This window comes from Bombina bombina, chromosome 4 (assembly GCF_027579735.1).
Source record: "Bombina bombina isolate aBomBom1 chromosome 4, aBomBom1.pri, whole genome shotgun sequence".
NCBI classification, from domain to species: Eukaryota; Metazoa; Chordata; class Amphibia; order Anura; family Bombinatoridae; genus Bombina; species Bombina bombina.
The window spans coordinates 94,784,963-94,809,262 of NC_069502.1; the positions used below are offsets into that span (position 1 = coordinate 94,784,963).

At 37.5% G+C, this 24,300-nt stretch overlaps 2 protein-coding genes across 2 annotated transcripts; both read left to right on the top strand.

Moving 5' to 3' along the window:
- The first annotated feature begins 661 nt into the window (after positions 1-661).
- On the top strand, positions 662-17,907 carry LOC128656915 (interleukin-17A-like). Its single transcript, XM_053711088.1, has 4 exons — positions 662-679; positions 1,873-2,078; positions 2,491-2,724; positions 17,676-17,907. The coding sequence occupies exons 1-4, from the start codon at positions 662-664 to the stop codon at positions 17,905-17,907; spliced, it is 690 nt and encodes a 229-aa protein (XP_053567063.1).
- Positions 17,908-17,984: 77 nt separating this feature from the next.
- Positions 17,985-23,594, top strand: LOC128656916 (interleukin-17A-like). The gene is made up of 3 exons (XM_053711089.1): positions 17,985-18,119; positions 20,470-20,675; positions 23,357-23,594. Exons 1-3 carry the CDS (start codon positions 17,985-17,987, stop codon positions 23,592-23,594), a joined length of 579 nt encoding a protein of 192 aa, XP_053567064.1.
- The last annotated feature ends 706 nt before the right edge of the window (positions 23,595-24,300 follow it).

The window sequence follows — 24,300 nt, forward strand, 5'->3', positions numbered from 1 at the left end:
GGGTATGTAAACTTATGAGCACAACTGTATATGCACATACATACACACATATATGTATGTGCATATATGTATGTGTGTGTATATATAGAAATATATAGAAATACAAAAGGGGTCCAAATAATTTCTGAATACACTGTATGTGTATGTGTGTGTGTATATTTATATATGTACAGTATCTCACTTTATTTTTTATAGGGCATGATGAGTAAAATGTATTCATTTTACCTCATTGTTTCATTGTTATAATTGTATAATTGACACCAGACTAACATTACTGTTGAGGAATGGGTTACCCAGGAAATTCTAAATAAGTTAGTCAATAAGAGGATATTTTCATATTACTTTCCCAGTTATATTGCTAATAATATCTAGGTTAAGTAAATACGTGCTGTATAGATGCAGGAAGAATAAATGTGTCTGATTTACAACCTCATATTTTCCTCTCATTTGATGAGTATGACATCTTTGTATGTAAAAAAGAAGAAAAAAAAATCATGGAGGAAAACCACAGACTTATTAAAATGTAATCACACATTACAGATACCAGTGGAAACCCCTGTGCAAGCAGAGGTCCCTATAAAATAATGGGTCAGGACACAAGCATCTCACAACACTCACCTGCAATTCTTTCATCACATAGAGAAGGAGCACAAGACGCACAATGAGTTTGCTAACAATGGTAAGTATTAATATTACTGGTGTTGTTACCTACAGAATACCAGACAGTTCAAACAGTAGTTAAGAGAGAGGCCATTCTATCTAAGGGAGTTTATATAGCACTTACTAGTTATTGTGCGTTATTTGGCAATGTTTTTATAAAAGGCTGATTACTGTGTTGACTTTGATTGTGTAACAGTAGTAATATCAGATAAAAGAACAGCAAGCTGTGCAGCCGAATTAGCTTTGTTTTGTTTAGTGATATTGTAGCTGAAGAGCTGTTAGGAAATGTAGACCGGAGGTAAACACAATTTATGTTGAATTTAAAGATCATCATGAAATGACATCTACATAAGCATTTTGTTTTCTCTGAAAAAAATAATTATCTATCTAGCAATCTACCTGTCTATCTATCTATCTATCTATCTATCTATCTATCTATCTATCTATCTATCTATCTGTCAATCTACCTATCTGTCTATCTATCTATCTGTCTATCATCTATCTATCTATCTATCTATCTATCTATCTATCTATCTATCTATTTATCTATCTATCCATATATCTATCTATTTATCCATTTATCTATCTACCTATATGTCTGTCTAAATATCATCTATCTATCTATCTATCTATCTATCTTTCTGTCTTTCTATCATCTGTCTATCTATTTATCTATCTATCTTTCTATCTATCTATCTATCTATCTATCTATCTATCTATCTATCTATCTATCTATCTATCTATCTATCTATCTATCTATCGCTATGTCTGTATCTATTGCCTATTTTTCTGTTATTATTATTATTATTAGTAGTAGTTGTGTACATATATGGTCACATACTAAAGTGTTACTATATATATATAGAGAGAGAGATGGTAATACAGCAGAGAGTAACTCGTAGTGCTCGATGAAGACAAGGGTAGCTACCTATACCCTCAAAGTCATAGAACTAGATAGAAATACCGTAATAGTCCACAGCACTTAGTAAAAGTATCCTTTATTCACATTGTTGTCTCTCTCTCTCTCTATATATATATATATTATATGCGATTGTTTAAGCTATTAATAATCTGAATTTTGATTATAGTGTCTTGTAAGTATTTGAAGGACTGAAAAAAACTTTTTGTTTCCAATTTTGTATTAATAAACTTATGAAATGATAGCAAGGTGGGCAATGCTAATGTGACTATTTCTTCCCTTCCTTCTTTCAGTTTCACATCCCATTGTTACTGGTTATGCTGGGAGCCAGTATAACAGTGTCTGTCTATGGTGTAGATCTGCATCATCTCAACAAAGGATGCCCACCCAGAAGCATGGCATTTCCACCAGTAGTGCGGGTCAGCCTGAATATCAGCGGGCAAGTCCAGAATGTAGCAAATGACATCAGAAAGCGCTCCTCCTCACCCTGGGATTACAGGTAAAATTAATATATTTTCTCTTAATGAAACAAATTCTAGAATTATTTGTTCCAGTTTATAAGGAAAAATATATATATTTAAATTTTCACTAGCTCCAGACATTTTTATCTATCTTTATATATATATATAAAGATATTATAAACCACAATAACTAATTTCATATTTCACATTCATACATTAGAGATAACGGCCCCAGGGTTACAAAAACCAGTACCAGTACCAATACTGTGATAAGTCAGTTTTAATTCAGCCATTTTTTTATTACTGAAAATGAATTACGTAGATCACACTGGTAAAGCATGTAGCGCACATCTCAAATATGTATGGATTCCACTGTTCTTCAGGATCCTAAAAGCAGCAAGGTACTATGGATATACAGCATCTAATATAATATATGTTTTTATCTTACAGCCTTGATATTGATCAGAACAGATACCCCCATGTCATCGCTGAAGCTAAATGCCAGCATGATGGATGTTTGGATTCTGAGGGTAACGTGGACTTCAGCATGAATTCTATCCCCATCAGACAGGAGATGCTGGTCCTGCGTCGGGAGCTCAGAGGATGCAACTACAACTTTAAATTGGCAAAGAAGATAGTTACTGTTGGCTGCACTTGCGTCAGACCCATTATCCAACATATAATGTAGGTGGAGACCATCTATTCTCTGCAAAACCTAGGAAATATCAGTAAGAGAACATAAACATTGTTCAGAAACACATAAAGTGCACAGTGTTTATGCTGCAATATTTGTTGCATTATATTTATTTAAATATATATATTTATTTATACAAACATGTTATGTATTTATTTATTTATTTCTGTTTATTGTTGTGGAATTCAGTAAAGAAGTACAAATATTTATTCATGCTGTGTCTGTTTTATTAATTAATACTTTTTCTTATTATAAATATGGTACAAAAGTAAATTATTTATCATTTCTGAAACCAAGAAAAGCTTTTTAGAAATATTTTTAATGATAACTGCTTGGTAGCTGATCAATAACATTAGCATTTGTTCTCATGGGTGGGCAGTATGTGACAGTTTCACTTTACCGGGAAATAAAACACTAGGAACTACTAGATGTAATATATATATATATACAGTGACAGAGTGTTAGGCAGAGTTGTGGATGAGGTGTTTCTAGGACCCAGTATTTTAAGAAATGACAACCCTAACACTGTAAGCCCTATTTTGCTTAGCCAGCCAAGAGATTCTTGCAAGGTTTCACCTTTAAATACAACAATAATTATTAATGTTTGCTTTTGTTATAGAAGAAGACAACTCAGTCCTCTGCCAGTATATTCAAATTATTGTGAATCTATTTCTATGGACCTTTATGTTTGCCAAATTCCCTGTACTGTTTATGGTATTAGACTACTATTAAAAACCAATCATTACAAATTGATGCACAAAATTTCCCCAGAGCCCTCCTTACCAGTGAGCTTGTTTGGCTACATGGGGCACCTCTGCACACCCAGTGCTGGTTCTAGAACTTAAAATTTGGAGGGGCTAACAATGGTGATGAAAATGTCAAAATACACAATACATAGAACATATAGAGCCCTTTGCAGCTTAAAGGGACAACGAACCCAATTTTTTTCTTTTGTGATTCAGATATAGCATGCCATTTTAAGCAACTTTCTAATTTAATCCTATTATTAATTTTTCTTTGTTCTCTTGCTATCTTTCTTTGAAAAAGAAGGCATCTAAGCTAGTTTTTGGTTCAGCCGCTGGACAGCACTTGTTTATTGGTCGGTTAAATGAATCCACCAATCAGCAAGAACACTCAAGGTTTTTCACCAAAAATGGGCCGGCATCTAAACTTACATTCTTGCTTTTCTAATATGGATACCAAGAGAATGAAGAAAATTTGATAAAAGGAGTAAATTAGCAAGTTGCTTAAAATTGAATGATCTATCTGAATCACAAAAGAAAATTGGGTTCAGTGTCCCTTTAACGGCAGGGGTCAAGTCCTACAAAAAAGTGTGAGATCTCACCAAGACTTCCATCCCCCTTACAATTAATATTGTTTTCTACACACACACACACACACCCACACTGTATGTATGTGTATATAAGCTATACGCTCTGGTTAATGAAAGCAAGTTAAAACCAATGAGGGGCTAATAGTTGCCTTTGGGCTTGAGGATGGATGCACAAGATTACATTTTTAAATGGCAGGGGTAAAACATTTATTTGTAATTTAGGATTCAACTGATACTGAATACTGAGACGCCAGACACACACTTTTTAGATCACACGAATGGGGCATTTATATATAGATGAAGTTGAATAATCCAAAAGGCTAAGAGCCTTAGTACAATTTTAGGAGTTGTTACTCCCTGGCTCTCAGGACGTGTAAGGCTCTGTAATGTAAACATCTGATATCATGACCTTTATAAGGTTTTTGTGTGCACTCACTAACTGTGCCATTTTGGGGAAAGGGAGATCAAATATAATAGGAGTTTTGATATTGTAGCCACCAATCAGCGCTATCCAGGGATTTGAACCAAAAATGGTTTGACCCCTAAGCTTTCATTCCTACTTTTTAAAATAAAGGTACCAAGAAAACGAAGAAATATTGATAATAGGAGTAATCTATAAAGTAGCTTAAAATTGCCTGCTCTATCCGATTAACCCCTTAACGACCAAGGACGTACGCCACACGTCCTCAAAAAAAATACACTTAATGACCGAGGACGTGTGGCGTACGTCCTTGGTCTGGAAAGCAGCTGGAAGCGATCCTGATCGCTTCCAGTTGCTTTCCGGTTATTGCAGTGATGCCTTGATATTGAGGCATCCTGCAATAACCTTTTTTAGCAATCCGGTGCAGAGAGAGCCACTCTGTGGCCCTCTCTGCACCGGACATCACCGGCTAAATTCGTTGGTGGGTGGGAGCCGGTTCGGAAGGCGGGTGGCGGCCATCGATGGCCTTGATGATGTGTAGGGGGGCGGGATCGTGGGCGGGGGGTAATCGGAGGCGCGCATGGGCGCGCGTGCACGGGAGGGCGGGGGCGGGCGCATGCACGGGGAGGGAGCGGGTGGGAACCGCTACACTACAGAAAAAAAGTTTGTATTAAAAGTTATAAAGTTAAAAAAATATATATATAAATACTTTAATCAGGGGGTGGGGGATTGGTCTGTGGGGGGGGGGGGGGAAGCTACACTACAGAAAAATAACATAATCATTAAAAAAAACCAATTTTTCTTGCAAACTGGGTACTGGCAGACAGCTGCCAGTACCCAAGATGGCCCCCAATAAGGCAGAGGGGGGGGGTTAGAGAGCTGTTTTGGGGGGGATCAGGGAGGTTGGGGGCTAAGGGGGGATCCTACAAAGTAGCATATGTAAATATGCTAAAAATGTATTTTATTTTTTTAAAAAAACACTTTTATTTTAGTACTGGCAGACTTTCTGCCAGTACTTAAGATGGCGGGGACAATTGTGGGGTGGGGGAGGGAAGGGAGCTGTTTGGGAGGGATCAGGGGGACTGATGTGTCAGGTGGGAATCTGATCTCTACACTAAAGCTAAAATTAACCCTGCAAGCTCCCTACAAACTACCTAATTAACCCCTTCATTGCTAGCCATAATACACGTGTGATGCGCAGCAGCACTTAGCGGCCTTCTAATTACCAAAAAGCAACGCCAAAGTCATATATGTCTGTTATTTCTGAACAAAGGGGATCCCAGAGAACCATTTACAACCATTTGTGCCATAATTGCACATGCTGTTTGTAAATAATTTTAGTGAGAAACCTAAAATTGTGAAAAATGTTGTGTTTTTTTTAATTTGATTGCATTTGGCGGTGAAATGGTGGCATGAAATATACCAAAATGGGCCTAGATCAATAGTTGGGGTTGTCTACTACACTACACTGAAGCTAAAATTAACCCTAGAAGCTCCCTACATGCTCCCTAATTAACCTCTTCACTGCTGGGCATAATACACGTGTGGTGCGCAGTCGCATTTAGCAGCCTTCTAACTAGTAAAAAGCAAAACCAAAGCCATATATGTCTGCTATTTATGAACAAAGGGGATCCCAGAGAAGCATTTACAACCATGTATGCTATAATTGCATACGTTTTTTGTAAATAATTTCAGTGAGAAACCTAAAGTTTGTGAAAAAAATTGTGAAAAAGTGAACAATTTTTTTTTATTTGATCGCATTTGGTGGTGAAATGGTGGCATGAAATATACCAAAATGGGCCTAGATCAATACTTTGGGATGTCTTCTAAAAAAAAAATATATACATGTCAATGGATATTCAGGGATTCCTGAAAGATATCAGTGTCCCAATATAACTATCGCTAATTCTGAAAAAAAGTGGTTTGGAAATAGCAAAGTGCTACTTGTATTTATGGCCCTATAACTTGCAAAAAAAGCAAAGAACATGTAAACATTGGGTATTTCTAAACTCAGGACAAAATTTAGAAACTATTTAGCATATGTTTTTTTTGGTGGTTGTAGATGTATAACAGATTTTTGGGGTCAAAGTTAGAAAAAGTGTGTTTTTTTCCATTTTTTCCTCATATTTTATAATTTTTTTTATAGTAAATTATAAGATATGATGAAAATAATGGTATATTTTGAAAGTCCATTTAATGGCGAGAAAAACGGTATATAATATGTGTGGGTACAGTAAATGAGTAAGGGGAAAATTACAGCTAAGCACAAACACCGCAGAAATGTAAAAATAGCCTTGGTCCCAAACGGACAGAAAATGGAAAAGTGCTGTGGTCATTAAGGGGTTAAAAAAAGGAAAATGTTTGGTTTTGTATCCCTTTAATATGAATCATTATTGGAATCATACAAGAAAGACTGGAATTAACCCTTATGTGTTTAACCCCAGTATATGTGTGTAGCCATCAATCACCAGCTAGATTCCTTTAGTGCCTTGTTGCTTCTTAGCCTACCTAGGTTTTTGAAGTTAATTGAAAATTGCATGGGCTTTTTGAACCATGAAAGTTTAATTTTAACTTTTATGCCTCTTTTATATACTATAGCACTTGAAATGGGTCATTTGGAACAAATTAGAGGGCCATTATAGTTGAACAATTAAATGATCTGATTCATTAGAGCAGCCATTGTAAGACTAGCAATGCTGCACCTAATACGTTTAACCCTGCAAAGGTTAATGTACCATTTGGGACCCACAGAGCACTGCTGGTCCTGAGCTGAATCTGCATCTTACCCATTCGGCTGTGTTAGTCACATGATACTGCTGTGCAATAGCTTAGCAGCGGTTTCTGCTTGGGCCCAGCATTGCTTTTAGTGGCCGGAGTGGTACTTTTCCTATGTGTAACCCATTTGCAGGGTTTAAACACATAGAGGTGTAGGGTCGCTAGCACTGGGACCCTAAGGGGAGGCGCAGGAACATTAGCACTATCCTATGGAAACCGCAAGCAGCAGCTGACTTTGGCAAAACATAGAACATTTTTAAGAGTGGACAATGACACTTGCCATGTCATGGTGGAATAAGGCGAAGGGCAGGATGTGGTTAAAATCGCTCAGACACTGCATTACATTTCTGTAACATGCTTTTAACACAGGAGTAACAAAGTGCAAATGAAAACATTCTTGAGAGCTGTGTGTGAATCCTGGAACAAATGTAAATTCACCAAATTAAAAATAAATTCAACAATGTTATTAAAAGAGACAAAATAAAGTAAAGTAACATCTATTATATGGAGGGGGGGCACTGTCTTGTACATTTTGTCAGAGGGGAGGCCCACCAGCTAAGACTTTGAAAACCCCTGCTCTAAGGTTTGCCCGTGTGCTGGCTTCCGTTCAGAGGGAAGGAGAAGTAGTGGGGCGGAGCAGGTGGAGTTACCAAGTGCTGGCTTCTGAGAAGAAGGTTGAGAATGTGGGCGGTTTTACTACAAAAAGGAATTTAGCATTTACTTTACCAGCCAAAAGAATCAGTAAATGTTGTGTTTGTAATTAGCATGCAATTAATGATAATGATCTTAGTCACCTGATATTGTGTTGGCATGTTCTTTCAAAAAGCTATACAATGTTTGTTTGTTTTATAATGATCCTGCTCATTTGATGTAACACTTCATAATCACATTTGCTTAATCTTTTAAAATAAAAAGGTTAAAAAGGTTATATTTGTTTTATGTTTTCTAGGAATCTTTAAAATATTAATTAATTAATTAAAAATGTAATACTGTAGAGAGGAAGGAGTAGGTGGTCAGAGTAGGGTAACTATGCTGTGTGTAGGAGTTGCTGTAGCTAAGTGGCTTCCATATATCACTTTTAAAGGGACAGTGAACCCAATTTTTTTCTTTCATAATTCAGATAGAGCATGACATTTTAAGCAACTTTCTCATTTACTCCTGTTATCAATGTTTCTTTGTTCTCTTGCTATCTTTATTTTAAAAGCAGGAATGTAAATCTTAGCAGCCAGCCCATTTTAGGTTCAGCACCATGGATAGCCCTTTTCTTTTTGGATGCTTACATTTACCCACCAATAAGCAAGCATAACCCAGGTTCTCAACCAAAAATGGGCCGGCTCCTATGCATCACATTCCTGCTTTTTAAATAAAAATAGCAAGAGAATAAAGAAAAATTGATAATAGGAGTAAATTAGAAAATTGCTTAAAATTGCTGCTCTATCTGAATCATGAAAGAAAAAAAATTGGGTTTAGTGCCCCTTTAATAAAAAGTGAGAATGTGCCCCATATAATGACATATAACCTGGAGATTACCATTACTCTAGTAAACCTCTATCATAATTTTGTTGCTGTCTTCACTGAATCAGAATCATGCACTTGACCCAGAATTTATAAAGTAATTCATATCTTCTCCTATTTACACTTTGATTTTTTTTAATGTACCTTCATGTTCACAGAGGACCTGATATTCAAAATCTCTCTGCTCAGGTGAGATATTCTAAAATGGCCCTCCAGCACTGCGAGATCTCTAGTGAAAAATGTAAAAGGCAGATTTTGCTTTACTTCTGAAAGGCACATTCCCTGCATTTCTGTATGTGAAGGAGAGATAAGCCTAGTGCAATATAGCACTGCATGACATGGCAGTTCTGCTGCATTTACACTTTGTGCTTAATATTTTATATCAATTTGGACTTCAGATTACATTTTATTTCATTTAAGCTTTGTATTGTATCTTGTATTTTATTTTGTATACAGCAGTGTATTTGGGATTTTGATTTCAAATCCTGATTATGCATTCACAATTTCTGTGTAACTTTAACAAATTAGCTCATACTTTGTAAATACTTTTGTATATATATATATATATATATATATATATATATATACGTTTAATATATATATATATATATATATATATATATACTCATTGGCCATCTAGATGTGGTATAGACGACTTGCTGAAGTTCAAACTGAGCATCAGAATGGGGAAGAAAGGGGATTTAAGTGACTATGGGGCATATTTATCCAGCTCCGTATGGAGCTTGAGGCCCCTTGTTTCCGGCGATCCTTCAGGCTCGCCGGAAACAGAAGTTATGAAGCAGCGGTCTAAAGACCACTGCTCCATAACTTGTCCGCCTACTCTGAGGCGGAGGACAGAAATCAACCTGATCGAATACGATCGGGTTGATTGCCCCCCTCTGCTAGAGGCCGATTGGCTGCAAATTTGCAGGAGGCGGCATTGCACCAGCAGTTCACATGAACTGCTGGTGCAATATTAAATGCCGACAGCATATGCTGTTGGTATTTATCGGTGTGTAGCGATGTGTAGCGGACATGATATGCTACTTCGTATCATGTCCACTCGTACATTGATACATATGCCCCTTTGAACGTGGCATGGTTGTTGGTGCCAGATGGGCTGGCCTGAGTATTTCAAAAACTGCTGATCTACGGGGATTTTCATGCACAACTATCTTTAGGGTTTACAGAGAATGGTCTGAAAAAAAAGAAAATACCCAGTGATCAGCAGTTGTGTGGACAACAATGCCTTGTTGATGTCAGAGGTCAGAGGAGAATGGGCAGACTGGTTTGAGATGATAGAAAGACAACAGTAACTCAAAAAAACACTCGTTACAACCAAGTTATGCAGAATACCATCTTTGAATGCACAACACGTCAAACCTTGAAGCAGATAGGCTACAGCAGCAGAAGACCACACCGGGTGCCACTCCTGTCAGCTAAGATCAGGAAACTGAGGCTACAATTCGCACAGGCATGCCAAAATTAGACAATAGAAGATTGGGAAAATGTTGCCTCGTCTGATGAGTCTTGATTTCAGCTGCGACATTCAGATGGCAGGGTCAGAATTTGGCGTAAACAATGTGAAAGCATGGATCCATCCTGCCTTGTATCAACGGTTCAGGTTGGTGGTGGTGGTGTAATGGTGTGGGGGATATTTTCTTGGCACACTTTGTGCCCCTTTGTTGAGCATCGTTTAAATGCCACAGCCTACCTGGGTATTGTTGCTGACCATGTCCATCCCTTTATAACTACAATGTACCCATCTTCTGATGGCTACTTCCAGCAGGATAATGCACCATGTCACAAAGTTTAAATAATTTAAAACTGTTTTCTTTAACATGACAATGAGTTCACTGTACTCCAATGGCCTCCACAGTCACCAGATCTCAATCCAATAGAGCAGCTTTGGAGTGTGGTGGAACGGGAGATTTGCATCATGGATGTGCAGCCGACAAATCTGCAGCAACTGCGTGATGCTATCGTCAATATGGAACAAAATGTCTGAGAAATAATTCCATCACCTTGTTGAATCTATGCCACGAATAATTAAGGCAAGTCCAACCCAGTACTAGCAAGGTGTACCTAATAAAGTGGCCGGTGATTGTATATATATATATATATATATATATATATATATATATATATATATATATATATATATATATATATATGTGTGTGTGTGTCTTTTATAAATTAACAATCACCATACATAAACCCAAATTAACTGGTTTGGTTGATTTTGAAATTAAAGGGACAGTCTAGTCAAAAGAAAGCTTTCATGATTCAGATAGGGAATGCAGTTTTAAACAATATCCAATTTACTTTTGTCATCAATTTTTTTTTGTTTTCTTGGTATTCTTTGTTAAAAGCTAAACCATGGTAGACTCATACGCTAATTTCTAACACCTTGAAGGCTGCTTCTTATATCAGTACATTTTGAAAAATGTAGACAGCTCTAGTTCATGTATACCAGATAGATAACATTGTGCTCACTCCTGTGGCAAAAATGCAAGTCTGTCAATAGAACTGAAATAAGGGGGCAGTCTGCACAGGCTTAGATGCAAGGTAATGATAAAGATAAAGCATATATTAATATAACTGTGTTGGTTATGCAAAACTGGGGAACAGGTAATAAAGAGATTATCTATCTTTTTGAGCAATAAAAATTCTGGAGTAGACTGTCCATTAAAGGGACAGTATACTATAAAATATTTTTTTCCTTAATGTTTCCAATTACTTTTTTTACCAGCTGCAGGTATAATCAGATCTCATTACTTTATCACATTGTATATACATGCCTTGAAAAGATTATCCATCCTAATCAGACAGGGTTTATGGCCTCAAGGAATGCATCTAAAAATATGCAGAAAATTATAACCCTTTTGGATTATATATGGAACATAAGTAGAGGCAATGGTAAACAATTTAAACACAATACAGCACTTTTAACCCTTGACGCGGTTAAGGCATTTGACTCTATTGAGTGGGGATATTTATTCAAGATACTTGAAAAAATCGGATTAATGGCACTTTAACACCTGGGATAGTTTTAAAAAAAGGTACTCGACAAGGTTGTCCCTTGTCTCCACTACTCTTCAATCTAGCATTAGAACCCCTGGCTATCTGGCTAAGAGATAAGCTAGAGGGAATTTCTGTGGGTAAAATTGCCCTCAAAACACTATTGTATGCTGATGACCTCTTAATTTGTTTCTACAATACAACTAAGGCTATCCCACTAGTGTTAGAGTGTTTGAATATTTTTAGCTCGTTTTCGGGCTACAAGGTGAATTATAATAAAAGTGAACTGATGTGGATACATAAAACAGGTTATTGTATAGCAAACAAGGTGTTTAAGGAAGTGGATTCTCTTAGATATCTTGAGATATATTTACACAGGAACCCACAAAGATGGTATGGACTTAATTTTTAACCATTGCTACAGAAAATTCAAACAGATTTGGAACTTTGGGCAGCATTCCCGCTGTTGATTTCAGCTAGGATTAGCCTTATTAAAAGTATTGTCTTTCCTTGGCTTCTCTTTCCATTACAGAATTTGCCATTAATATTAAATAAAACAGACATTCAGAAATTAAACTCCAGTTTTTCTAAATTCATCTGGTATGGTAAGAAAAAATTGCGTATTGCATTAGAGAAACAAATGCAAACACGTGGATTTGCCGGATTAGCATCACCTAACATTAAGTTCTATAACCTTGTAGCTTTAGCTAAAATTGCTATAGATTGGCTAGCAGAAACGAATTGGTTTTCCACGGATCAAATTGAAAACGTTTATGTCTCCCCCTTCTCTGTAAAAGCTTTGTTACATATCTCCCCTAGAGAAATACCAAGTAATATACAGAGTTTAATTTTGGAAGAAGGTCGTTTTTTGGCTCAATAGACTATACAAAGTAAATATTCATCTTGATTCAGAAAGCGTCTTCTTTCTTAACTGTTCCATTTATGAATGCTCATTGCAGAGAAATATCCTGAATACAATTATATTGCTCATTAGACAACTTGTATTAAAACATTGGAAAGCAAAAAGGTACCAGGCTTCTCTGTTTTTATTAAAGAAATTCATACTCAAATAATTTTTGAATCATTCCATCTTAGAGAAGCAAAAGAAAGGGAAATTCTGAGATTTTTGATAGGATGGTTACCTATAATTAAGACATATTCATTATCCATCCAGAAGACTATTTTGTATCCATTTTTGAGTTCAGATAGTTTTGCTGAGCTGGTCTTGCTAGGTGATTTCCCGGCAGCTTGGATATCGGGATATAGGGAGTTATAGTTAGAATTATTTTACAAAGAGGACGTGCGCCGGGGCCCGCCCGGGTTGATGGGGGGCATGGGGTTGGGAGGGGGAGGGGGTAAGGGGGTGGGGCTGTTGGGAGTGAGAGAGATAACAATTTATTTGCAGCGTGTTTTTTTCTTTCATCTTCCAGGTTTTGGTTATTTTATTTAAATTAAAATCCACCAACAGTATAAGAAGGAGTCCTACTTTTGATTTAATCCATTGCAAGATGGACGAAATGGGCATACATTGCCATTATATAGTGTTTTGACTGTATTTCTTGTTTTTCATTGTTTTGTTCTTTTTTGTACTGATGACACCCTGTGAGGTGTATGGATATTGTAAGCATAACATGTCTAATTTGCCTTCACTGTTGGTATATATAAATAAATATATAAAAAAAACATTGTATATACACTGTGTGCAGAATTATTAGGCAAATGAGTATTTTGACCACATCATCTTCTTTATGCATGTTGTCTTACTCCAAGCTGTATAGGCTCGAAAGCCTACTACCAATTAAGCATATTAGGTGATGTGCATCTCTGTAATGAGAAGGGGTGTGGTCTAATGACATCAACACCCTATATCAGGTGTGCATAATTATTAGGCAACTTCCTTTCCTTTGGCAAAATGGGTCAAAAGAAGGACTTGACAGGCTCAGAAAAGTAAAAAATAGTGAGATATCTTGCAGAGGGATGCAGCACTCTTAAAATTGCAAAGCTTCTGAAGCGTGATCATCGAACAATCAAGCTTTTCATTCAAAATAGTCAACAGGGTCGCAAGAAGCGTGTGGAAAAACTAAGGCGCAAAATAACTGCCCATGAACTGAGAAAAGTCAAGTGTGCAGCTGCCAAGATGCCACTTGCCACCAGTTTGGCCATATTTCAGAGCTGCAACATCACTGGAGTGCCCAAAAGCACGAGGTGTACAATACTCAGAGACATGGCCAAGGTAAGAAAGGCTGAAAGACGACCACCACTGAACAAGACACACAAGCTGAAACGTCAAGACTGGGCCAAGAAATATCTCAAGACTGATTTTTCTAAGGTTTTATGGACTGATGAAATGAGAGTGAGTCTTGATGGGCCAGATAGATGGGCCCGTGGCTGGATTGGTAAAGGGCAGAGAGCTCCAGTCCAACTCAGACGCCAGCAAGGTGGAGGTGGAGTACTGGTTTGGGCTGGTATCATCAAAGATGAGCTTGTGGGGCCTTTTTGGGTTGAGGATGGAGTCAAGCTCAACTCCCAGTCCTACTGCCAGTTTCTGGAAGACACCTTCTTCAAGCAGTGGTACAGGAAGAAGTCTGCATCCTTCAAGAAAAACATGATTTTCATGCAGGACAATGCTCCATCACACGCGTCCAAGTACTCCACAGCGTGGCTGGCAAGAAAGGGTATAAAAGAAGAAAATCTAATGACATGGCTTCCTTGTTCACCTGATCTGAACCCCATTGAGAACCTGTGGTCCATCATCAAATGTGAGATTTACAAGGAGGGAAAACAGTACACCTCTCTGAACAGTGTCTGGGAGGCTGTGGTTGCTGCTGCACGCAATGTTGATGGTGAACAGATCAAAACACTGATAGAATCCATGGATGGCAGGCTTTTGAGTGTCCTTGCAAAGAAAGGTGGCTATATTGGTCACTGATTTGTTTTTGTTTTGTTTTTGAATGTCAGAAATGTATATTTGTGAATGTTGAAATGTTATATTGGTTTCACTGGTAAAAATAAATAATTGAAATGGGTATATATTTGTTTTTTGTTAAGTTGCCTAATAATTATGCACAGTAATAGTCACCTGCACACACAGATATCCCCCTAAAATAGCTATAACTAAAAACAAACTAAAAACTACTTCCAAAACTATTCAGCTTTGATATTAATGAGTTTTTTGGGTTCATTGAGAACATGGTTGTTGTTCAATAATAAAATTAATCCTCAAAAATACAACTTGCCTAATAATTCTGCACTCCCTGTACATGCTTCTTTATCTTATATATGTGCATAAACCAATCACTAATACTTGGAGAGAACATTTTATAACCTTATCTCTTCTATACCCCACTAAGAGTGTAATTTCTTCTACTGGCTGTGTTTACACAGCTTGGCCTTAAGGCCAAAACTTTCAGGATAGGTGGGGATACCACAGGCTAAATCAACTATTTCAAATGCCAATATAAGGGTAATGGAAATACTTGTAAACAATTTAATACACTCCAGCAGGTAAAGTGGATCATTGGGAACAAATTAAAGAGGGATACATTTTTTGAGTAAAGGGACACTAAACCCATTGTTTTAATGATTCAGATAGAGCATGCAATTTTAATCAACTTTCTAATTTACTCCTATTATAATTTTTTTCTTCGTTATCTTGCTATCTTTATTTAAAAAGCAGGAATATAATGCTTAATAGCCAGCCCATTTTAGGTTCAGAATCTGGGTTATGCTTGCTCATTGGTTTGCTAAATGTAGCCACCAATAAGCAAGCACTATCCATGGTGCTGAATTTAAAAAGATAGCAAGAGAACCAAGAAAAATTGATAATAGGAGTAAATTAGAAAAGTTGATTAAAATGAAATGTTCTATTTGAATCAATAGAAAAAAAATGGGTTTAGTATCCATTTAAGTAAAAAAAAAGATCTATAGGAAGATTAGATAAATGTTCTCCCTTCCCTTCTCTCTTCTTTCTCCTTCACTCTGTGTCTCTCATCTCTCTCCTCTTTTCTTCTCCCTCCCTCTTCTCATCTCTCTCTGTCTCCTTCTATTTCCTCTCCCTCCCTCTCTTCTCTCTCTCCTCTTTTCTTCTCCCTCCTCCTTCTCCTCTCTATCTCCTTCTATTTCCTCTCCCTCCCTCTCTTCTCTCTCTCCTGCTCTTTTTTTTTCTCTCTCTCCTTCTAACTTCTCTCTCACCCTCCCTCTCTTCTCTCACCCCTTTTCTTCCTTCTCCCTATCTCCCTCTCTTCTCATATGATCTTATCTCTCTCTCTCTCTCTCTCTCTCTCTCTCTTTCTCTTTCTCTCTCTCTCTCTCTCTATCTATCTCTCATTCTCCTCCTATCTCCTCTCCCTCGCTCCTTCTTCTCTCTCTCCTTTTCCTCCTCTCTTCTATCTCTCCTTATCCTCTTTTCTTCCTCTTTTTCTCTATCTCTCCCTCTCCTACTCTCTTCTATCTCTCCCCATCCTCCTTTCTTCTTTCTATCATCCTCTATCTCCTATTTTTTTTTCTTTTTTTTAATTTTTTTTTTTATTAAGGCAAAGTAATAAGAAAATACAATCTTTAAACATTAATATCATCAAATCATCAATACTTGAAAATACAGACACAAAGAAGAAAAAAGAAAAAAAGAAAACAGAAAATTGGCTAGTATTGATCCTTCATCATCCAAAACGAAGATATGCCAAAACATTGTAATCTTTTTGTCTGCATTAATAAAATGCTAAACAGTAATAGAAGCCTCTTATTTTCTATTATTTATCAGTTTTCCTTATCCATCTTGTTCCTTCAGGCTGGGTAGGTATATATTATCTACCCAACGCAGCTTATTTAACCTAAGGTTGGCCAAAAAAAGGGGTGCAAGGAAAAAAGGGGGGGAGAGAAAAAAAAAAAAAAAAGGATGGGGGGGGGGGGGGAGAAGGGGGAAAGAGAAAGAAGAGGAGGGAAGAGGGGAAGAACTTAGAGGCAAATATAAATTGCACAAATATGGGTATTGGAAGAATATAAATCTAACTATTACCATAGACCCAAAAGGACTATCTCTGTGTATCTAAAGGGGTATATTAATTGATTTATTTCTTCTGGCGAAAATATTTTTATAAAGGCCGACCATTTTTTAAAAAATGAGATCACTTCCCTTTCCGAAGTTAAGGATACATCCATTTGTTCAATAATACATTGTTTTTTCATATAATTTTTAATTTCTTGAATACTAGGTACTGAGGGGTCCCTCCATTTTCTAAAAATTAAATTTCTCGTTGCCAGAATTGCCCCATTTCTAATTTTTTTTTCATCTGAATTTGTTGAGGATTCTATAAGAAATACCACCTCAGCCTCTCCTCTCTATCTCCTTCTATTTCCTCTCCCTCCCTCTCTTCTCTCTCTCCTGCTCTTTTTTTTCTCTCTCTCTCCTTCTAACTTCTCTCTTACCCTCCCTCTCTTCTCTCACCCCTTTTCTTCCTTCTCCCTATCTCCCTCTCTTCTCATATGATCTTATCTCTCTCTCTCTCTCTCTCTCTCTCTCTCTCTCTCTCTCTCTCTCTCTCTCTCTCTCTCTCTCTATCTATCTCTCATTCTCCTCCTATCTCCTCTCCCCCCTCCTTCTTCTCTCTCCCCTTTTCCTCCTCTCTTCTATCTCTCCTTATCCTCTTTTCTTCCACTTTTTCTCTATCTCTCCCTCTCCTACTCTCTTCTATCTCTCCCCATCCTCCTTTCTTCTTTCTATCATCCTCTATCTCCTATTTTCTATTGCTCTCTCCTCTTCTTATCTCTCTCTTTTTTCTTTTCTCTCTCTTGACTTTTTTCTCTTTCCTCTCTCTTCAGAGAAACCCATTTCATAAAGTTACAGAAGTACAATTTTTGTGCTTATGTTGCCTCCAGAGGCTGTTTGGAACTCTGACCAAGAACCAAATGGTCACTCTGGTTGAGCTCCAGATATCATGTGTAGAGATGGGACAGTCATCACTGCAACACTCCACTGATTTGGGCTTTATGGTCAGTGTGGCCAGACGGAAGCCTCTCCTCATTGCAAGACACATAAAATCCAGCTTGGAATTTGCAAAAAAAGCTCCCAAAGGACTTTCATTCTATGAGAAACAAGATTCTCTTGTCTGAAAATTGAACTGTTTGGCCTCAATTCCCAGCGGCATGTCTGGAGGAAACCAGACACCACTGATTACCTGTGCAAAACTATGCCAATGGTGAAGCATGGTGGTGATAGCATCATGCTGTGTTGGTATTTTTCAGAGACAGGGACTGGGGGACTTGCCAGGGTTGAGGAAAAGCTGAGCCCAGCAAAATACAGAGATATCTTTAATGAAAACCTGGTCCAGAGCACTCAGGACCTCAGACTGTGCTGAAGGTTTACCTTTCAACAGGAAGAATGGCAGAATAGCCCCAAATCCATAGAAGAATTGCAGAACGTCCCCAAATCTAGGTGAACAAAGCTTATTGCACTATATTTGGCTTTAGTCACAAAGGTGCTTCGACTAAGTGCTGAGCTAAGGGTCTGAATACTTATGTCAATGTGATAGTTCAGTTTTTCTTTTTAATACATTTGCAAAGTTATCAAAAGTCTGGGTTTTGTTTTGCCATTATTGGGTATGGAGTGAAGCTTTATAAAAAAAATAAATTAAAAAAGTAAAACATTTTAGCAAAAGACATAACAAAATTAAAAAAATATTAAGGGGTCTGAATACTTTCTGAATGCAATGTAAGTGTAATGTGTATGTGTGTGTGTATATATATATATATATATATATATATAAATACTTTCATAGGGCATCATGAGTAAAATATATTCATTTTACCTCATTGTTTCATTTTTATAATTGTATAATTGGCACAATACTAACATTTACGTTTTTGGAATGGGTTACCCTGGAAATTCTAAATAAGTTTGTCAATAAGAGGATATTTTCATATTATTTTACCTAGTTCTATTGCTAATAATATCTGACTTGGTCAATCAAATACGTGCTGTATAGATGCAGGAAGAATAAATGTGTCTGATTTACAACCTCATATTTTCCTCTCATTTGATGACTATGACATCTTTGTATGTAAAAAAGAAGAAGAAAAAAAAAAATCACAGAGGAAAACCACAGACTTATTAAAATGCAATCACACATTACAGATACCAGTGGAAACCCCTGTGCAAGCAGAGGTCCCTATAAAATAATGGGTCAGGACACAAGCATCTCACAACACTCACCTGCAATTCTTTCATCACATAGAGAAGGAGCACAAGACGCACAATGAGTTTGCTAACAATGGTAAGTATTAATATTACTGGTGTTGTTACCTACAGAATGCCAGACAGTTCAACCAGTAGTTAAGAGAGAGGACATTCTATCTAAGGGAGTTTATATAGCACTTATTAGTTATTGAGCGTTATTTGGCAATATTTATATAAAAGGCTGATTACTGTGTTGACTTTGATTGTATAACAGTAGTAATATCAGATAAAAGAACAGCAAGCTGTGGAGCCGAAGTAGCTTTGTTTTGTTTAGTGATATTGTAGCTGAAGAGCTGTTAGAAAATATAGACCGGAGGTAAACACAATTTATGTTGAATTTAAAGATCATCATGAAATGACATCTACATAAGCATTTTGTTTTCTCTGAAAAAAATAATTATCTATCTAGCAATCTACCTATCTGTCTGTCTATCTATCTATCTATCTATCTATCTATCTATCTATCTATCTATCTATCTATCGTCTATCTATCTATCTATCTATCTATCTATCTATCTATCTATCTGTCTGTCTATCATCTGTCTATCTTTCTATCATTCATCTATCTATCTATCTATCTATCTATCTATCTATCTATCTATCTATCTATCTATCTATCATCTATCTATCTATCTATCTATCTATCTATCTATCTATCTATCTATCTATCTATCTATCTATCTATCTGTCTGTCTGTCTGTCTGTCTGACTCTAATGTCTATTTTTCTATGTTATTAATATTAGTAGTAGTAGTAGTGTACATATATGGTCACATACTAAAGTGTTACTATATATATTATATGCAATTGTTTAAAGGGACAGTCTACACCAGAATTTTTATTTTTTTAAAAGATAGATAATCCCTTTATTACCCATTTCCCAGTTTTGCATAACTAACACATTTATAATAATATACTTTTAACCTCTGTGATTATCTTGTATGTAAGCCTCTGCAAACTGCCCCTTTTTTCAGTTCTTTTGACAGACTTGCAGTCTAGCCAATCAGTGCCTGCTCCCAGATAACTTCTCGTGCACGAGCACAGTGTTATCTATATGAAATACGTGAACTAACACCCTCTAGTGGTGAAAAACTGTTAAAATGCAATCTGAAAGAGGTGGGCTTCAAGGTCTAAGAAATTAGCATATGAACCTCCTAGGTTAAGCTTTCAACTAGAATACCAAGATAACAAAGCAAAATTGGTGATACAAGTAAAATGGAAAATTGTTTAAAATGACATGCTCTATCTGAATCATGAAAGTTTATTTTGGCCTAGACTGTCCTTTTAAGCTATTAATCATCTGAATTTTGCTAATAGTGTCTTGTAAGTATCTGAAGGACTAGAAAAACTTTTTGTTTCCAATTTTGTATTAATAAACTTGTGAAATGATAGCAAGGTGGACAATGCTAATGTGACTATTTCTTCCCTTCCTTCTTTCAGTTTCACATCCCATTGTTACTAGTTATGCTGGGAGCCAGTATAATAGTGTCTGTCCATGGTGTAGATCTGCATCATCTCAACAAAGGATGCCCACCCAGAAGCATGGCATTTCCACCAGTAGTGAGGGTCAGCCTGAATATCAGCGGGCAAGTCCATAATGTGGCAAATGACATCAGAAAACGCTCCACCTCACCCTGGGAATACAGGTAACATTTATATATTTTATGTTAATGGAAAACAATTTCAAGAATGTTTTTTTTCTGGTTTATGAGCTAATATAAATATACTAGTCCTAAAGCCCGTTCACACGGGCCATTTTTTGCAATACAGCGGTCCCACCCCTTGCACTCTCTCCCTCCCCCTCTCTTTTGCTCTCTCTTTCCCCCCTCTCTTTTGCTCTCTCTCTCCCTCTCTTTTGTGCTGTCCCCCCCTCTCTTTTGCGCTCTCTCTTGCTCCACCTCTCTTTTGCTCTCTCTACCCCCTCTCTTTGGCTCTCTCTATCCCCCTCTCTTTTGTTCTCTCTCCCCTCTCTTTTGCTCTTTCCCCACTCTTTTTGCTCCCTCTCTCCCCCCTCTCTTTTGCTTTCTCTCCCCCTCTCTTTTGCTCTCTCCCCCCTCTCTTTTGCGCTCTCTCCCCCTCTCTTTTGCGCTCTCTCTCTCCCCTCTCTTTTGTGCTCTCTCCCTCTCTCTTTTGCGCTCTCTCTCCCCTTCTCTATTGCGCTCTCTCTCTCCCCCTCCCTTTTAAACTCTCTCTCTCCCCCTCTCTTTTGCGCTCTCTCCCCTTCTCGTTTGCGCTCTCTCCCAACTCTCTTTTACACTCTCTCTCTTCCCTCTCTTTTGTGCTGTCTCTCTCCCTCTCTTTTGTGCTCTCTCTCTCCCCCTCTCTTTGCGATCTGTCCCCACTCTCTTTTGGCTCTCTCTCTCCCCCTCTCTTTTGCGCTCTCTCTCTTCCCCCTCTCTTTTGCGCTCTCTCCCCCCTGTCTTTTGCTCTGTCTCTCTCCACATCCCTCTCTTTTGCTTTGTATCTCTCCCCATCCCTCTCTTTTGCTCTTTCTCCCCCTCTCTTTTGCGCTCTCTCTCTCCACCCTCTCTTTTGCGCACTCTCTCTCTCCCCCTCTCTTTTGCGCTTTTTCACTCCCCCTCTCTTTTGCTCTCTCTTTCCCCTCTCTTTTGCACTCTCTCGCTCCCCCTTTCTCTCTCCCCCCTCTCATTTGCGCTCTCTCTTTCCCACTCTCTTTTGCACTCTCTCTCCCTCCTCTCTTTTGTGCTCTCTCTCCCCCTCTCTTTTGCACTCTCTCCCCCCTCTCTTTTGCACTCTCTCCCACCTGTATTTTGCTCTCTCTCTCCATCCCTCTCTTTTGCTCTCTCTCTTTCCCCCTCTTATTTTCTCTCTCCCCCTCTCTTTTGCTCTCTCTCTCTTCCCTCTATTTTGCTCATTCCCATATCTTTTGCTCTTTCCCCTCTATTTTGCTCTCTCTCCCCCCTCTCTTGCACTTTCCCATCTATTTTGTTCTCTCCCCCTCTCTTACTATCTCTCTCCCCTTCTCTTTCTATCTCTCTCCCCTCTATCCCTCTCATGCGCGCGCCCAGCCACGCCAGGTGTGTTTGTCCTCGTGCGCAGGCTCTACTGTGCATGACAGCTTCGGACAAACACACTTGGGGCTCCATGTACTAAGCAGTCAGCGAGCTACCCGCAACAAATCTCGCGTCAAAACTCGCAAACTGATATGTACAAAGTTGTCAACTATGTTCAAACTCGCATCTTTAAAATTGCGAGCGTACTTATCCGCCAAACCTCGCTACGTCTCCATTTTTCACTGTAATTAGACACATTTGACCACCAACTCGCCAAAAACGAATGTACTAAAAAATCTATTTGTCCGCTCGCTACAATTTCCGCTCCCACCTCGTTATTTTTGCCTCGCCACCTTTTAGGTGGCGGGCAAGGTACAAAACAATAGGAAAGTCAATCTAGACGCCAGTCTAGACATATATAAAAGGCAGTAATATCAGCATTGTACAGCATAACTGGCGTCTAATTTGTCTCTCATTTCCATGAACATAAATTGCGCCAAATTTGTCGACTGTAATTAAAGAGTAATCTATATTTTAAATTTGTATTGTATAGTTGTCAATCTTTATAATTATTTTTATATTAATATTTATATATTATCAGATCCAGATGAAGCCATATCCAAATTGTAAATAAATATTACAAAAATATTTGTTATCACTCTGTTATCTGTTATCGCTCTGTTAACACTCTTCAAAAAATTTTGAACAATAATAAAGTTGTTTAGATAAGTTGAACTTTTATAGGAGCAAAATTCTATTCCCGCGACTACTATGATGTTCGTGACACCTTGCATGTCACGTGTTAATAATTGGCCAGACAATTCAACTGAAAGTTAAGTACATCAGCTTAGTCGCGGCGAGCGAGGCGTCAAATTTATCAATAATCCGCCACTGCTCGCGGCGGGCTAGACTTGTCTATTTATTGGGGGATTATTAGTACATAGTGACAGCGGACACCATTTCGCCCGCGGCGAGTAACGGCGAGTTTATCCGCGTCTAAAATGATGGATGAATTGACGGCTTAGTACATGGAGCCCTTGGCCTTTTATTATATAGGATATATATTTAAATTTTTGCTAGCTCCAGTTACAAAAACTCCAAAAAATCCTTCACCAGAACAGTGTTAAGTCAGTTTTAATTCAGTCAATTTTTTTTTTTATTGAAAATTAATTCAGTAGATCACACTGGTGAAACTGAAAACAAGTAGAGCACATCTCAAATATGTATGAATTGACTTGTTCTTCAGGATTCTAAAAGCAGCAAGGTACTATGGATATACAGCATCTAATATAATATATGTTTTTATCCTACAGTCTTGATATTGATCAGAACAGATACCCCCATGTCATCGCTGAAGCTAAATGCCAGCATGATGGATGTTTGGATTCTGAGGGTAACGTGGACTTCAGCATGAATTCTATCCCCATCAGACAGGAGATGCTGGTCCTGCGTCGGGAGCTCAGAGGATGCAACTACAACTTTAAATTGGCAAAGAAGATAGTTACTGTTGGCTGCACTTGCGTCAGACCCATTATCCAACATATAATGTAGGTGGAGACCATCTATTCTCTGCAAAACGTAGCAAATAACAGTAATAGAAAGTAAACATTGTTCAGAAACACATAAAGTGCACAGTAATTATGCAGCAATATTTGTTGCAATATATTTATTTAAAAATATATATTTACTTATACAAATAACCAGTATATTTATGGATATGTATGTATGTTATGTATTTATTTATTTCTGTCTATAACAAATATTTATTCTTGTTGTGTCTCTTTTATTCATTAATACTTTTTCTAATAGTAAATATGGTACAAAAGTAGAATATTTATAATTCCTGAAACCAAGAAAAGATTTTTAGAAATATTTTCAGTGAAAGGTGCTTGGTAACTGATCAATAACATTAGTATTTGCTCTCATGGGGTGGGCAGTATGTGACAGTTTCCCTTTAAAGGGAAATAAAACACTAGTAACTACTAGACGTCATATATATATATATATACACACACACACACAGTGACAGAGTGTTAGGGAGAGTTGTGGATGAGGTGTTTTTAGGACCCAGTATTTTAAAAAATGATAACCCTGATATGAGTGATAATACAGGGAAAGACTGTGTTTAAAGTAACCTGTTTAGTTATTGTTTATTATGGATTGGTTGTATTCCCTGGGAAAGACTTTTAAGGAATTACAACTGATAATATTGTATGTGACCCCAGGATGATCAAATATTTCAAAAGTCTGTCCCAGT